Genomic DNA, 18,311 nt, shown 5'->3' with positions numbered 1-18,311 from the left:
CTTGTTTATTCCTAAAATTGTCGTTTCGGGTCTGCATATGTTGTGTATGTTTGTAAACTCGCTTCACATCTGTCACAAAAGAGAAATCCTTATCATAAAGACATCATGTATTTTTAAAAAGAAATGAGGAGTAATCTTTGCCTTCTATAGTTAGTTGCGTCTGCTTTAATCGACAATACAATGTAGTAAAAACAATATAATTACGTTTGAATGGAAAAAACTACAATGGTTGTAATAAAAAACAAAATAATCTATTTTTGTAATGAAAATGTACGACGTACTATCGTTTAGTATCGGAGGTTACGCGCGGGTCACTTTGCACGGATTTATCTCCATTACTTTTGCTTTATAATCGTATACATGTTCAGTTTATTGTCACGTTGAAAATTCATGTTCTTTCAATACGTCTTATAAAATTTTTGAGTCGTCATCATCACCAATTAAGTTGTCAGATGTCAGATAAGCCAAAGCTTATAATATAGAAAAAATGTGTTAAGACTTGGACGGCTAACACAAATCTGTTGAAGTCAAATCACTTTTGTCCCCCATGGTGTTTAATGTGTTAAGTTATACGGCACTGTACTTTTGTATTTATAAAGTAAATTTTAGGTCGTTTCCTTGAAGCATCGGTCAGAAGCTCACTTAGATTGTCCAGAATGATCATATTGGTATAAGTCGAGACTCCGGGCTCTGAATAAAAATTTAATAAATACTACTTTTCATGACTTGAAGTCAAAAAAATAGGCCTCGATTATTTGCCTTTTGTCTGTTTTGTATTGCATATTTTCTAAGACAATAAAAAAAAGAAATAAACATAATAATAGGTCTATTATCACGATTATTAATTTGTTTTCAGGTAAAGTTTTTACTAGACAGCGGCGCACGAGTCGACGAGCGAGCGTTATGCGGTGCGACGGCGCTACACTTCGCGGCGGAGTGCGGGCACGTCGCAGTCGTATGCGCACTCATTGACCACCACGCCAAGATACTTACCAATGAAAATGGTGAGTTGTTTCCCGTAAAAATTAAATAACGAAATCATATTTGATACATCCATTTAGATGGTGCAGTGGCACATACAAACTGACAGACATACGTGCGAAGATACGTCAAATCTATGGGTACCCATGCCTTTCTGTGCATAGTAAGCGTTAAAAATGCTAATATGAATGAATGAGGGCAAACGTTTTTATGCTGACCAGATAGGGACAATAGCGCGACGTTTCCTCTGTCTATGGAGAATATTCTTCTAAGAAACTAGTCTAAACAGTCGATTTTAATAGCGTTTACATTGATTAAACAAATTAGAACTTAACGTTAAATTAACAACATCTCGGAAGGATAGAACCGTCACCTAGCGCCACTGACGGACATACTAACAGACTATTATCTATTTCTTTATTTGTTGCCATATCAAAAGTACCTATTAATGGTTAAACCATTAATTGCAATAAATGATTTGACTTTGACTATAGCCCCTAATGTGGAGATTATGGCACACTCCCTCTTATGTAAAAAAGACTCCATAGTCCAGCAGTAGACTGTTACAGCCTGTTGAATGAAATGTTGAATATTTCCCAGGTATGACACCGTTACAATGCGCGGCGGAGCGTGCGCGTGCGTCGGTAGTGGAGATGTTGGCAGTCCGGCCCGAGGTGACGCGGGCGCAGGCCATCGAGGCGTTCGAACTGCTCGGGGCTTCCTTCGCGAACGACAAGGAGTACTATTGCCTTAGGGTATGTTATTCAAATTCAAATTGTTTATTCGTGATTCACAGGTTACATAAAGGTTTTAGATAAAAAGTGACATACAAATTATATAGTAATAGTAGAATAAAGTAAATTTTAATACAAAATCAAATAAGAATTACAAAACATGTCAATATTATAAATGAAAATATACAAGAAACAAATCAGACACAAAAACATATTGGTAGCTATTACTACGCTAGAAAATCACAAAGACTATGTTATTTATACTATGTTTTGGTTTGAAACAGCTGGATACGTAAATAAAACACAATATTTTTGGTAGCATCCCTAAAGGGCAATATTAGCTTAAAGGGTTGAGCATAGTTTAAGAACTTAATCGTATCTTTTTAACGTTTCGGCTCCTGACGAACTGGCCTTGCCGGCATTTCACTAGCATGGCCTAATCGAAAACCAGTACCCTGATTGGTTGGTTTATTCGAGCCGATTTTAGCTCTCGTTTCGTTTAACGTAAAGCAAACTCGTACTAAGGGTACCGAGAGTGTAAAAAGGGCCTCCTTTCAAGTGTATATCGTGTTTATTAAGCTAAAGTTAATTAGCTAAACACAAACTTATTTCTTAAGGTGTCGTGTCCCGTCCACAGATGGCGTACCAGTACTTACACAGAGCGATGACGATGCGGTATGACACTCGATATGGCCTTCTATTGAAGAAACCAGCTGATCCTATACCAGCGTACGACAACTGGAAGGAGAGTACTACGATAGAGGTCAGTTTATGCGTTTCTTGTTTTTTACGTGTCTTTTACGTTAACGTATATTATACCTTTCAATGACTTAACAAAGGTTTGAAGCTTATATACAATAGATTGCACGGTTAGCGTGGTGGCTGGGCAACTAGCTGCCGCCTAACGTGTAGCGGGTTCGATTTCTGCACGGGGCAACTCTTTGTGATCCACAATTTCACATATAAGTTCAAATACACGTCGTTTGTAAACTTACCCACGACACAGGAGAAAATCCTACTGTAGAGTAACGTTATGTTTACATTTAAAGTAGATGCTAGATGTAGACTGAGAGGCTACCTTTAGTCTACATGTAACGTCTACTTAACTAAGTAATTAACTGAGTAGTAATGCCCCCCCCGTGCAGGAGGTGGAGGCGCTGGTGGGCAACGCGCACGCGCTGCACATGGAGGGGCTGGCCGTGCGCGAGCGCGTGCTGGGCGCGCGCTGCCCCGACCTGCCGCACCCCATCGTCTTCCGCGGCGCCGTCTTCGCCGACGAGGCGCGCTTCGACCGCTGCCTCGCGCTCTGGAGGCACGCGCTGCATCTAAGGCAGCATAACGAGGTACAGTAAAACGGGGTGAATAGGGATCGAAGGGTGAATAGGGATAGAAGAGGGGTGAATAAATACTATGAAGAATTCCCCTACACCTATTCATCCCTCTTCTGTCCCTATTCAACCCTCGATCCCTATTCACCCCGTTAACATGAAATGTTTTGTTAAGGCCACGTCACTTTGGGGTACTCATACATCATTCTAACTAACTCTCTAAAGTTCCCAGAACGAACGATAGCCTATATTTATCGTGGCAGTAACCATAGAATAATGAGAAGAAGCACAGTATCCAATGTTTCTCCACAACGAACTATAGTTCGTGTCGGGTTTTAAACTAAAACTAATTACTATGATATGTTACACTATACCTATGAGTTATGGCCCCTAATTGCATAGCCCGTTTATCCATTTATAAATTATAATAATCTAATCTCGCTTGCCCTCTTTTTGTGCCAAAAACCACGGTCTGCTATAAAGTATAAGAATAAGGATAAAGATGAAAAAATGTTTTGTTGAATAAATACTTAGCATTACGCTTGTCTCCCTTGGGGATAGCGAGAGCCCATTGATACCAATTCTACATACCTCTTCGCTTTATAACAGTCATCAGTCGAATAAAATGTCCTCCAAAAAAACATTATTATAATATCATTATGTTTTCATTTCCAGGTCTCGGTCGTGAAGGACCTGCTTAGATTTGCTCAAGTGTTCTCACAAATGATACACATTGGAATTGAACTACCTCTTGCACAGGTAAACATAGCTTCTATCTATAATATAAAAAAACGAATCATTAAATGTGTTGCTAAGCACAAACCTCGAAAACAGCTGAACCGATAACGCAGAGAATTTATTATAGTCAATTTTTAACCATATTTCAACACAAATAAAGTTGATTTCACTATACACATGTATAATAAAAATTTCTCCTCTTCACAGGTGTGTTTCGTGTTAGAAGCATGCGCAGAAGAGCTGCGCAGAGGCACGAAACGTTTAGAGAAGCCACAAATAAATCATGATCCGGAATCCTTAGTAGTATGTACAAACGCTCTGTGAGAATTCATCTTGCTTTTCATATTACATACTTGTTTGCCAATAAAAAAAAAAATAGTATTGACATCAAACTTGACCAAAAATAAACCTTAACTTTATAGAATTAAAGTACATTTTGGTTTACTCAAATTTGTATGTTGAGTTTGGTGTGAATATTAGTCTTTATTTCAAAGTAGTAAGGTTGGTTTTCGTAGTTAGTGTGTAACTGGTTTTTGGGTCTTCTACAAAGTGGTGTTTTCAAAAATCTTGCGTGTCAAAGATCAGAATATAATCTGAGATCGCTTATTGTATGCTTATGTAACATGTTAAATAGTTCTCGTGGAAATTTATGACCAATCTGCATTTTTTTTTGCGCTGGTACATATAGGTTAAGAGATAATTATTATTATTACAAACTAGCGGTACTTATATCTTTGTTACGTACGGATACTTATTCCCTGATGAACTTATAATTATTATTATCTTTCTCCATTACCCTTAGTATGAGTTTTCTTTACGTTTAAGTAACCGAAACGGCTCTGATTGGCCGGCTCGAATAAACCAACCAATCAGAGCACCGAGCACTTTAAACGCAAAGCAGGCTCATACTAAGAGTACAGAAAAAAATTCACTGACACATGTCTTCACTAACATGCCATTTGTTTTCTCTCGATTTGGATTGTCTATTTGTAGCCCGGCACTGAAAGGATAAAAGTACTAGTGAAATCAAACGTTCACGAGTGAGATCGACTTTGTTTATAAAATATTATACCTGGAATTTATCTCTTGTAATTTTTTTTTGGAAATATGCTCAGATTGGTAATAAAGCTACACGAAGAACTATAAGACAGCTGAGTCACGTACCACAGTAATGGCTATGCGTTGGTTGCAAGCTGTAACTTGGCGAGTATTGACGCGTAGAGCCTGGTGCGCACGTTCATGTTGCAGGACGAGTACGAGAGCAACGTGCGCACGGCGCTCTACCTCGTCGCCGTCGCCGCCAGGCTGCTCGACAACGCTGATAACTGTGAGGTTGGTAGCTTTTGTTATTTTAGTATAGAAAGATAAGACAATTGTTAATGGTATTCTTTATATAACTTAAGGTCGATTTTTCCACAACTTTATCGTAGAAATAGTTTTGAATTTTTGACAGTTTTTATAAGGAAAATCTGTCACGTAAATTCTATTCTATGAATAAAAATTGTCAGTTGATTTTGAAAATCAGCAAATTGAGTTACTTATTAGTTGTTACACTAAATTATAATTAACACCTTTAACAATCACCTTTCGGACGCTACTACAGTCGACAATAGACCAGACAAATAAAAACTGGGCCATTCGGTCTCTATACAACAAGATTTTTTTTTTAATATTGTTTTCCGGTTGACCTTAATAGCCGAATGACGTATATACTTAAAAGGTAAAGCAAATGATAATAATACAAGATAAAAATAATAAAATACGAAATTTTAAACAAATGAATATAAAAACATTACACACATTCCCAGGACACAACAAGCTTAGTGCGGCGTGCAATATTCAGACTGCGGAACGTGCGCTTACGCAGCGGGCAGACGTTACTCCATCTAGCGGCCGACAGGCGGACACCCGTCGACGACTTCCATACCAGTGATGTGTGCCAGTTAGTATTGATATTTCTTATTATTATTAGAAGTTTCCTTGTAATAGCATTCTTAAAAAACAAGTTTTGTTTCCTTCTTTTCATGCATTTTTTTATACGGATACGTTTGATTGCTGTTGCATAACGTGTTGCGGTTTCGATTTCTATATGGATCTACTTGTTGTGTGATCTACAAATTGTTGTGTATATGTAAACGCACCCACTGTTTAAGATACAAAAATTTGTTTGTAACTTTTATTCTCACGAGAGATTGAAGACGAGAGAAGGCGATTCAAATAATTGTATCCGAGAAAAGAGAGAGAGATACGATAAAAATCATCAAATTAACCCAATTTAATTTATACTTCGTCCCTCAAGTTCCAAAAATAGTCAAAATAGCCCCATTAAATATGTAAAAGCCTTATGTACTAAGTATATTATATTTCCGTAGGTTCCCGTGCGTGCGCACGACGCGGCTGCTCCTGGAGTGCGGCGCGGAGGTGGACGCGGCCGACGACTCGCGCCGCACCGCGCTGCATGTCGCGCTCATCTCCTACCAACTCACTACTGGTCCGTACACATTCTATTCTACAAACGTATATTTACGGATGAAATACCCTCCTGGTTCAGATAATTAACATGATAAAATCCTGAGACTGCCTGGTTGGTCGAGTGGTTGCAAGTGCGACTGCCGAACAAGGGGTCTCGGGTTCGATTCCTGGGTCGGGCAAAGTATTACTGGGATTTTTTCGGATTTCCGAAAATTTTTGGCAGTAGCACGGAGTCTGGAATTGTGTCCAGGATATGGCAATAGGCTCACCCCCTATTACATGAGACTTATAACACAAATGGTGAAAAGTGGGTGTACATTGTACAGCGGCATTAAGTGCAGTAATGTCACCTCTGCCTACCCCTTCGGGGATAAAAGGCGTGACGTTATGTGTGTGTGTGTGTGTAAAATTTTGTCATAGCAGTGTGAAAGATTAATTCGTAAATGAACGTTTTCACTTTAATATAAATTGACGCAACATTATATTCTATAACATGTGGTTCAGTTTATAGTTTGAACCGGATTTTAAAACACGTTGTGTTTATTTAATTAAACATAGTATTGAATGGCATATTTTGACATACACTATATGGAAAATACGCCAATCATTTGGTGAACAATCATTCCAAACATTTGGAAACAACTTTATTAGACATTCTAAAAATGAAACAGGCCCTAAATTAACAGAAATATTTGATATTTTTATTTGTAATACATGTATATTTCAAATTACCAGATGAACGGGAGCAGTGGAGCGAGTCTCTATGCGCAGTGGTATGTGAGCTACTGGTGGCGGGGGCACATGTCGACGCCATGGACGCCGATGGAATCACGCCACTCGTCGCCTCTATCGGAGGTCTGTACTACTAACTAAAGTTTGTATTGAGTTACTTGCAACAATATACAATACTTTCAGGCTTTCCCTATATTATTTTGTTTGCGTTCCACGTCTATCGTGTTAAATATGCTGTTACACGTTTATTAATATACTCACTTATGGTTTGCGCAATAATGCGCAACTTGCGCAAGTCCTCTAAAGTACTTGCGCATCCTGCACAAATCAATTAAACTACTTCAAGTAGGCTAATAGTCCTTATTTGAATCATACAATATTACTTTACCAAATGTTATATAAGTCTCTTTGTAACCTACATAAGTATTCATCACCTAACACTTGACTTCAATTCCAGGTCCAGCAGAATCAGTAGTCCGTGGAGCCCTACGGCCGCGCCTGTCGTGCCTGGCGGCCGGAGCCCTGGCGTGCGCGGGGGCGCGCTACCGACCAGACCACGTGCCCCGCGACCTGCACGCCTTCCTCACCATGCACGGCGTCAGACCCTACCACTAACACAAGTAACTACTTCTACTCTACATCAGTATCATCAACATCGTGGGAGTCCACTGCTGGGGCACTTAGGGACTGAGTATTACAATTGTGTCAGAATGGTCCGATCATTGAGCAGTGCGAGATCGACGGAGTTCTGACAACCTACATAGCTCCGTCCCTCTCGCAGACTAAGGCCCCTGGATTATACATCTCTACAAAAGAAAGAAAGTCTTGGAGATCGCAGTTGAAAAGGATGCTGCCTGGTCTCCATTAAATATGTAGTCCTTTAGTCGACTCTTACGCTACCCGCGTGAAGAGTAGGGTTGGTGACAAATGTGCTCTACTCTGCCATCATTGTACTTCGAAAAATAAGGAGGTTCTATCAATTGTAACACATCTATTACGAAAAGTCTCAATTGGTTTATTGTAACCAAACCATTCACTTAGGGCTATCGGTAACATACAACGTTTAATCAACTAAACTGTTTAGTCGATTAGTCTACTTCTAGTGGATTGCACTCGACGAAATCTATTAACTATCGAGTTGACAGTATACGCACATTCATAATTATATTACTATAAACTTAATACCAGTATGTATACGCTAGCCCTTATATTAAAACATCATTATAATCATTAGTAGCCGGAATACTTAGACTACTGAGTATTTCAGCTACTTATTCTCATATTTAACTATTTTACGTATTGGAAAGTCAATCATCTTACATCCAAATAAAACAAACTTTACTTTCGTATCAATAATCTATTTGTCGGTTATACGCTGCCTCCTTTCTGTCAAAAATTTGCAGTGGCCTTCCTCAGAGAGCTTAGTACGAGTTTGTTATTATGTTTAACGAGATCGAAGCGAGAACGCGTTCGGTGCTCTGATTAGTTGATTCATTTGAGCCAGCTAATCAGACCTTAGCGCCCTTATTATGAGTTTGCTTTACGTTTAAAGTAATCAAAACGAGAACACGTTCGGCGCTCCGATTGGCCGGCTCGAATAAACCAACCAATCAGAGCGCTGAACGCGCTCTTGTTATGATTACTTTAAGTGAACTCGTACTGAACTTTCTCTCATTTCGATTTCGTTAAACATAAAGCAAACTCGTACTAAGAGTACTGGTATCCTTCTTCATCATAAAATCGACTTTAAACAATTCACATAAAATAGGCTTTCAGTAACGGTGTGTTTACTACCAAAGCAAGCAATTGAGTTAATGATATAATGACTAAAAAATGATTCTACCATCTTTAAGCTGACATCACACTTAAAACCTACATGTTACATGGTCATATGCAGTTCAGAATTAGACAGTCTCATCAATGTTATGTATGTTCTGACTTATACTGCAAAATAATGTATGTATTGTAATTTGTAACCATTTTGTAGTGACTATATCACCAAATGTTATATCGCACTCTTGAATGAAAGTCACTTAACTCAAAATTTCTGTAACATTTGATTTTATCATAAACTGGCATTACATAATATACTCTACAACCAAAGAACTAATCCATACATCTAGTAGGTATGTCTTGGAATTCGCAAGAGATATACTAAAATGTATTTTCTGAGACTTTCTGGCTCATTTCCGACAACTTGCAGTTTTTGGATTCGGTCACTTTCATTCTAAGGGTGCGATATATAAAAACTCAGCAGTTATTAGATAAAAATCTTTCTAAGATACATGCCAAATCTGATTAAACGACTCAGTAAAGAATATGACACGCATAAAAATGCTATCTTCCATCTACGAAATAATTAGCCAAAATATATTTAGACCATTGAATATTTACGATACATAAAAACGGTCGCTACTAATTCTAGACTATCTATAAATCTTAATAATTAAATGAATTGTTCAATATGAATTCAATAATAATAATAAAAACGCTTCCGTGTAGCCTGAGCCTTATAATTCAATACTTATATTAAAAGTATGTAGTTCAAAAGAACACAGGGCTTAAATGTGTTCAAACGATAATGTCCAAAGCGTGGCTCAAACTCTAGAATAGTGATGTGACGAGTATGAAGTAATCGATTAAAGGGAAAATCGACTAATCCGTCATTGTAATCGAATCGTAGGGGACGACGTATTGTGATAATAAAATAGAATTTTAGTTTTAAGATTAGATTGGACATCGCTAGTGTTGCCTTGTCGGCATGGCTTCGAACCTTGTCTTTAATGTTAGAGAGAGAGAATCGATGCGTTTATTTACAGACTTTGTACATAGTTATTTGTTAATATGAACGCACAGGATCTATGTAAAATGTCGATTTCTTTTCTAGTTACGATTTTGACTGAATGATATCGTAGTGACGAGTTTATGACGAGTCGACATTCACAATTGGCGGTGTTGTAGTTCCTTTGTTTTACATGTTCTTACCTTTCAAAGGTTTCTTTGTAAATATACGACTTTATGTTTTCTTTATACACGAATGAAATACTGTATAATATGTATATGTTATAGGGATTGTATATTTTTTTATTTAAGTTTTGACTAATTTGAATTTTTAATACAAAGACCGCTGAATTAATTTTTGTTTGTCAAAAATTTTTATGAAAATGTTCTTGGAACGCCATGGTTAGTTACAAACAGTTGTTTAATGGACTGTTGAGGTTAGTATCGCACAAATATCACTTAGTAATACGGCCTATGGGACAACTGTTCGGTATTCTGGGATGTCCGAAACTTAGTTTGGCAGTATGCGTCAATTAGCGGTTTTTAATTCTAGTCAAAAAAATATACCCGTTAGTGTTTCTAGATTATTCTATCTATGGCATAGAGAAAAAGAATTAAATGTAGCCACATACAAATTGATGTCTAATTAGCATGAAAACTGACTACTTAGTTATGTTGTAATTGTTACACTTTTGGCCAATGAAATGTGGTCATCGGATAAATAAAATTAATAGTTTCTTATTGTGTTTATATCGCTCGCTTAGCAAGCAAACTATAATGCATATCGTAGACATAACACAAAGAAATTATAATCTAAATAACAGTAGCCTTAGTATAAGTTTGCTTTACGTTTACAAGTAATCGAAACGAGAGCGCGTTCGGCGCTCTGATTGGCCGGCTCGAATAAACCAACCAATCAGAGCGCCGAATGAGCTCTCGTTTCGATTACTTTAAATGTAAAGCAAACTTATACTAAGGTTACAGATACTTTTACGGTAATTGACAAAACTAGCTTTCGAATCAGTAGCTAATTCGTTGATCTATTTTTATTCACTACCTCTAAAGGAATTGTCTAATCAAAAATGCTGCTAAATTCAATATATGAATGAAATTATAATTAAAATGATCCTAATTACTTAAGTAATGAAAAACAATAATCAATCAATTAATATATTTAGATGCTCTCCTAAATTCAATTAATATTTTCTTACTATTTATGTACTGTGAGGTGTTAAAAGAGAAATATAATACCTTGAAATATAACGATTTATTTTTTGTATCGCCCAAATATATTTATAGTAGGTAATATGTATATGTAAAATATATTATTTTTCTATTAAATCATATATTTTCGCCATGATATTGTACTTATGCCACGTACCTGGTTCTTGTAGATTCTGAAGCAATTTGAACAGTCGATATTATTATAAATACTTATGTACACTTGCGAGCAAAAAACACCCCAGCACAATATCGAAGCAATATTTTTTTAAAACTTAGTTGTGGGCAGTTTTTTTTGCTCGACACTGTAAACTGACTAATGTATTGTACAACTTATTATAAGTTAGTTAAGCCTACGTTATGCTAGACTCAATCACAGCGTGCCAAACGATATTCGTCTCTATTGTATTAACCAAAACGTTGATATTGCCATACTTAAGCAATATACTTTATAGTTTTTAGTTCGGGAACGAAGTTTTATAGATACTTATATGCATATCTTTCATTTTGTGTTCAATTTACGTTTTATAAGATTAAAATTGGAAGTAAGAGTTATTATAAAGAAATATGTAATGGAAATGTTGAACTGGCCCGCATTTATACTAGATCTAAATGTCGTAGGAGATTAAAAAAGGTTATAATGCGTTTAAAATATGTTTCCTAAGCTTCAATACTATAAATCAACCAGTCACACTATTCTCCAAACAATTTTAAGCTTTAATACTTATCCGTTAGATTACGTTTTACATTGCTGACTAAGTCTCGTTGGGAAATAACGCAAAATTGTTATGTCAGTATGATGATAACAGTCAAGATGAAAGATAAAGGAATAGTAACTTTATTTTAAACGCATTGTATCTAGTTTTGAAAATCAAAATATCACCTCAAAATGTAGCTAGACTAATATAAAATATTTGCAAGCTATCAAAAACTATCTAAATGTGTGCTAAGGCAGCTTACTAACGAAGTTATGTTGAATTTTTAATTCAAGTTCCAAAACACAATAAAATAGACTTTATAACTAAGAACTTACATGTTATTTTCCAAAGTAACCAGTTGGCTTTGAATTAAAAGTTCAATTTTAAGCTTTATTTAGATTAATAGCTCTTACACTATTTATAGACAATACTCGGCAGTCTGTTTTGTTGTAATATTAATTTGCTTTTAATATTTTCAAAGAGTTTATGGCCTATGTAAGAAAAAAAGGAGTTATTTAGCAATGTATTTACATGAACTCCGTTCGTTTTCAACCGTTTTCAAGCTCGACAGGGGTTATTACGAGTTCGAAATAACACTCTAAAGTTAAATTATTCTGGTACCATAAAAACTGTGAAAATAATTTAGATTATTGCTATCTTTTTCTTTATGATATACTTAGAAAGAGACAAGACTAAAAATAATAATTTCTAAGTTAACTTTAGAAAATCTGTTCTGTGCATTACATGTTTGACAGCTCAGAGTTGTCACTGTCAATTTTTCGCGCCAAGAAAAAGAAAACAATAGTCTGTAGCAAAATGGCTGCCCAAACTTAAGTTTGTTATCTATGAATAGAAATATTTTGAGTCTGTATGGGGCCTATTTGGTAATGGTTAGCATCCAGATATAGGGAAATATAGACTATTATTTTTAATGCAAATTATCTTGGTATAATATAAATTACTAAGCAGGCAAAGTTGCGTGCTGAAGCTAGTCACAAAAGCATTGTGATGTGGGTGTTTCATCTAAGAACCCTTGATGTATATTTATGTAAATAAGATTATTTATCGGAGTTTAATATAGTGACATTTTTGTCAAGATAATTCGACAAATAAAATGTTATATTGATCTTTTATTGTTTTATTTTGAACCTGAATCCTAAAAGCACAAATATACAATCGAACTACGCCACTTTGGAACGAATATGTACCTAACTTTACTGACAGACAGACTGACTGACGGACGTTTCAATTTGACGTTTCAAAAGTGCCTAATTTAGGATTATTTAATTGAACTAAATATAATACGAACCAACGACTAAAGTCATGGTTCGGACCCATAGTCTTATTAAGGCTCTAATACTATCCTCGTATACAATGGCATCCCTAACACGTTTACCTATCCTGCTATTCGGTTTTAAGTTTGCAGTCAGGTCGTACAAAATTTTGGCGATATTACTGGCAATAATGCCAGAACAGCTGAATGGCTGTGGAAGAAAAGAAGCTGGAATTGAGATCAGTGTTCGAGTATGGGTTCATCCTTATTACGTTAGTAGTTGTGCGTAGGACTTTACACATTCCGGAGCTGCGGACAACGTAAAAAGTTACCGGGACTCAGGCTTAAAGCAGGAGTAGGAACGAGGTGGTTTTTAGTCAGTAAGAGTTTGACACTCCCTCCCGCCTCACCCAAGGCGGGAGAAGTCATTGGATGATTTTCCCCTCTCAAAAAAAAGGACTTTACACATAGCTGGCGCAAAGTGCAATCGATTTCTGTAAGTACATTTAGAAAACAAAAATCCTTGTTATGCAATTCTGTAACTTATTACAATATTCACAACGATTATCAAAGTATTCTCAAGTTATTGTTTATTCAAATTGTGGTGCATTCTTAATAATCTCAGAATAATCACAATAGGAGTGTATGCCACGGACCGACAATGAGTCTTACATCCGTGTGAATATGTAAGAACAATCTTGTGATTATTGTTGAGAAAAATATGTTTTGCTGTTTGTAGTGAAGCTGGTAGATGTACTTGAGGGAATAAACAGCTTACGCCAGTCATTGCTTCTATTATGTAGTTCATGATTATGAGTTCCCGTGTGGATTGAAACTAGTTGAGCTCCCTCGAAGAGTTAACTGGAATTTAATATGTAGGTCATGGTCATCCGGAGCTGCGGACTAGCAGGTTTACCGGGGCTCCGAGTCGAAAAGCAGGAGTAGGAACGGGGTGGTTTTTAGCCAGTAAGAGTCTGACACTTCTTCTCGTCGCGCCCAAGAAGGGAGAAGTCATCGGATGATTGTCCCTTTTATAAAAAAGGTCATGGTCATATTTAACTGGTCATGCTTGCTACGTCTACCTACATAAGAGAAAAGCGTGATGATACGCGTTACAACTTATTTTATAATTTCTATTGGTTTTTGAAATCGAGGTGAAGGTCAATTACATAATTACATAGTTAGCAGGTTGATAGATGACTACATTATACATAGATATCCCAGTAGGTACGACGACGATGCAGGTTAGGTGACATACTTTAAGTTTTAGTTTAGTAAAAATATCTTTTTTTTGTTGACGGGGGGAAACCATCTAAAGCTGCCTAGCTTTTTGCGGGAGAAAACTAGGAAGTGGAATTTTGAATTAAATAAAACCTCACCGGTGGCCACCATCTGCACCTAAAGGAGGCACCGTGGTTAGTAGAGCAACCCCGGAGTCCCCATGATGCAACGCCTGTTATGGTACCTCTTCAACTCTTAAGGTGCAGTTCCATTGAAGCGGAGCGGAGCAGAGCGGAGAAGAGCTCTTCTCCGCACCGCTCCACTCCGCCTCGCAGTGGAACCGCAGCCTTATGATGGCTTATATATCGAGCTTCTCTGTGCAGTGCACGGCTGTAGAAATACCTAGTACCTATGATCCAAATGTTTGCAAAAAAGTAATTTAAATAATATTCAATGTGTGGATATTGCATTACTGTACAAAACGAGACAAGTGTTTATGTACTTAGGTAGTTACTATATTTGACTACTAACACAAAATCACTAGTGTTGAAACAATAGATTGCAGAACCCTAAAGACTCATGCATTGTGAACGCAGCATCAGTAATCATTAGTAAAAACATCGGATGTAGATGTAGTCTTAAGAAAATGGGATTAAATGGAAATAACTCGGCAGTTAGGTAATACCTCACTGCCGCGTTCGCGGGGTTATTACTAGTGATGTGCTCGCTTGTAATAGATACGCGGATCCCGCGGTTTTTTTAGATTTCTGTTAAGTGTCGATGATAATAAAATTTTATGGAATTGTCGATATAATAATATATTGTAATGTTGACGTCTTTTTTTTTTTGAGGGGGTAAAATCATCCAATGAGTGTTAGGCTCTTACTTACTAAAAACCACCCCGTTCCTACTGCTGCTCTTCGAGCCAGAGTCTCAGGACAACCCGTTTAAATCTGACCTTGTAACAATCGAATTTAATATTAAGTATAACTTTTTATGTCATTCATTACAATTAACTACCAAGTAGGTCACCTAAGTTCCATAAAAAAAAACTAAAATTTTCCTGTAATTATAGGTTGTATGGTCACTTGTTTAGAAATAAACTAACAATTTACAAAGTTAGTAAACAATAACCACTGAGTCATACCTACATTATGCAATTACACAAGTTATGGTAAATAAGATGCGGTCAAAAACTCTCACTGGAGCCAAACAAAAGACCAAAGAGCAACGACAACTAGTACGCGACGCGGCGGCTGAGTATTTGCATTATGCGGATGCTCGGCCGCGGATTACCGCACATCCCTTGCACCAAGAACCAAGACGAGCGTCTGGAGTCCACTTCCACTTTCAGTTTCTACAAGTCGGCCGACCAGCAAACACGCATTGCGCCTTACGCTTACGCAACGAACCGCGCCCGCATGCGTCTGGCTGGCACACTTAAAAAAAATAACATTACAAAATTCGAACGCAGATAAAAAAAAATATTTGCCTATCTCTTTGCGCGAATTGTGTCAAATTTTCGATAAAGATTTAAGTAGGTAACAGATTTTTCGCGGTATTCGATTTGAATATTTAAAAAAAAAACGTTTTGTTTGAAATTGTTCGCGCGGGAATTTCTTTTTGGTGTTAATTTTTTTCTTAATATTTGAGTAATGTGTCCAAGGATTAAGTGTTTTGTTGTAGTGAGAAACTGTGATGTGTTTATTTCGTGAAGTGGACCACAAGAAGGCACCATCTGTCGAAAAGTAAGTACCTAATTAATATTTTTTTAATATAGTATGGCCCAATTAACGCATAGCACTATTAAAGTAATGTTGGTCCTATAGATTGGAGATGAAACCTAAATTGGGAAATTAAATGTTTAGTCTTTATCTAAATTAGTTTTTATTATTTTATGCTATAGTTTTATATTTATTTGACCTGGGTTAACAAATTATCAGATGAGCTGGGAGAATGAGGAAATCAAATCAAATATTAAATATCTTGATTTAAGACTACCTAATAAATAATATGTGGCATTTACCTTCTGTGTTTATTACACATGCACAAATTAATTAAAATGTTACTACTGAACTATAAATAAATTTTACAAGAAATAATATAATATCCGCATTCTTAAAACTTTGCATAAAAATGTGTACTAGTTAAAAATCTTTTGTTTGCCGCAAAAATCTTTAATTGATCCTACATATAGGTTTCGTTGTTTTTTATTACATCGAAATATAATACGGTTTTCTTTCTTAGGTATCTTTGGTATATAAAAATAATCAAAAATAAAAATAACACAGTAGATGTCAATATTGAATAGGTCAAATTCAGGATTCTACATAAAAAATAGCACAGTAGATGTCAATATTGAATAGGCCACATTCAAGATTCTACATAAAATCCGTAAGATTTTGGGGATATCATGCAATGACCACTCTTGCCTTGGGCAAGGCGAGAGGGAGTGTCAGACTCTTACTGACTAAAAACCAGCCAGTTTCTTTTCCTGCTTTGAGCCCGGGTAATCAGCCCTACTGAATATCTACTCACGAAGGTCACAATGTTAGTGAGGTGTGGATGCATTGTGATTTTTAGTTCTTCGATCTTTCAAGCTCCGTAGACACTCCGGAGCATTTCGATTGACTCAATTTCATTTCACGATATTTCGAAAACTATTCTTAGTTGCTGTTGCTTGCAAATTGTATAAGCAAAATGGTTATTTCATTTTAATTACAATTTAATCAAGCATAAAATATAGGTAAACTATGAAATTTTTATGTCGAAACAAAGACGTAATATAAAAAATTGATGAACGATACCGTTGCGATGATTAAGAGAAGTAGAGCCGAGTATTATTCAATAGGTCAAAGCAGTTGCAAGAAGTCATCTTGGTCAATTGATATCATCTTTAAACTAATGATCTTTTACATTAAATATGCTTAGTTTATAGATATAGCCTAAAGAATAGCTAATTTTCATCCTATAGGGTCTTTTTCATAAAGCTGGCGTTAATGGCGCAGTGGCTGGGCAACTGCCTGCTGTACAACGTATTTCAGGTTCGATTGGGAAAACCATTTAGTATTAGTTTGCCTTGTTGAGGTGTGATACGTAAGACAAAGGATATTGGAGAAAATCTTAGTGTGGGGCAACGTAAAAAAAACCTATTTATTTTGGCTCTGCACTTTCAATACTCAATGCTTTAGTATTGAGATTTTTTTTTGGGTAAACTGCACTATTCTTTAGTCTTTATCCTTCCACTTTGTCATTTTAAATGCCGTTTAAACTATTACCTGCATGTACTGTAAAAGGATTTCATATATAGGTATATCAAGTATCAACCTACACTCACGCCCACATCACATTTTTATTTGGTTTAGCAAAGATTAAGACGTTTTTGGCTGTGGTCATTGTGTCATATAAGATTCCTTAAAGTCTATGTATAATCTTAAAATATTCAATAATGCATTTGAATTTAAATAAATATTAGCTTATCTCCTACTTAAATTAAATCTAAAATATTTTTTATAAAGGTAATAAGAATATAAGAGGTCATGGTTTTTAATTGGTAAATTATTTGAGTGAGTGTTAACTATTCAGTTTTTGTTGAGTGATAGGATAGACATATATAGGTAGATTATTATTAGAACTTATGACGGGATATTTATCATGTTTATTCATTTTGAAGAGTTTCCGAGACCCGCATTTACTCCAGTTAATCCGTGATCATGGCGCTTGCAACAGTGCCGAAATATCGGAAACTATTCAAAATGAATAAACATGGTAAATATCCCGTAATAAGTTCTAATAATAGAGTTAGTGATCATGTCAGTTTAGGTAGATTTTACAAAAAAATACTTTTTACACATTCCCTGCCCTATAAGGATTTCTAGAATGCCATTATTAAACTCTATTATTCGATTCTGAAAGTATAAAATCCTTAAAATAGTGCTATTTTCTCAGATTTAGGGAAAGTAAAACTAAAAACCTCGTAACTACCAAACAAACGTACTTACGATACTAAAATATCGTAGAGGTACTTTAAAACAGTTGTAAAATACACAATTAAACAGTTATTGTTTTAAGTACCTTCTAGTTGTACGAACATAAAGTAAATATTTCGTAATAATGAAAATAGTAATTGTTC

The 18,311-nt window shown here is 36.0% G+C and overlaps 2 protein-coding genes across 2 annotated transcripts in view; both read left to right on the top strand.

Moving 5' to 3' along the window:
* Nucleotides 1-18,311, top strand: part of LOC118265771 (protein fem-1 homolog B) — an 87,683-nt gene that overhangs the window by 7,602 nt on the left and 61,770 nt on the right. The window contains exons 4-14 of the mRNA XM_035578932.2: nucleotides 857-1,004; nucleotides 1,582-1,736; nucleotides 2,353-2,478; nucleotides 2,861-3,058; nucleotides 3,719-3,802; nucleotides 3,989-4,084; nucleotides 5,030-5,113; nucleotides 5,590-5,723; nucleotides 6,154-6,272; nucleotides 6,989-7,108; nucleotides 7,443-7,663. Coding sequence (XP_035434825.1) covers nucleotides 857-1,004; nucleotides 1,582-1,736; nucleotides 2,353-2,478; nucleotides 2,861-3,058; nucleotides 3,719-3,802; nucleotides 3,989-4,084; nucleotides 5,030-5,113; nucleotides 5,590-5,723; nucleotides 6,154-6,272; nucleotides 6,989-7,108; nucleotides 7,443-7,600 — 1,422 coding nt within the window. The 3' untranslated portion in view covers nucleotides 7,601-7,663. The remainder of the gene's footprint in view (nucleotides 1-856; nucleotides 1,005-1,581; nucleotides 1,737-2,352; nucleotides 2,479-2,860; nucleotides 3,059-3,718; nucleotides 3,803-3,988; nucleotides 4,085-5,029; nucleotides 5,114-5,589; nucleotides 5,724-6,153; nucleotides 6,273-6,988; nucleotides 7,109-7,442; nucleotides 7,664-18,311) is intronic.
* The window catches only part of LOC118265789 (uncharacterized), a 62,640-nt gene continuing 59,796 nt past the window's right edge, over nucleotides 15,468-18,311 (top strand). The window contains exon 1 of the mRNA XM_050695193.1: nucleotides 15,468-15,927. The gene's annotated coding sequence lies outside the window, so the exon portion shown is untranslated. The remainder of the gene's footprint in view (nucleotides 15,928-18,311) is intronic.

This window comes from Spodoptera frugiperda, chromosome 7 (assembly GCF_023101765.2).
Source record: "Spodoptera frugiperda isolate SF20-4 chromosome 7, AGI-APGP_CSIRO_Sfru_2.0, whole genome shotgun sequence".
Taxonomy (NCBI): domain Eukaryota; kingdom Metazoa; phylum Arthropoda; class Insecta; order Lepidoptera; family Noctuidae; genus Spodoptera; species Spodoptera frugiperda.
This window is presented reverse-complemented; position numbering and strand designations above follow the sequence as displayed.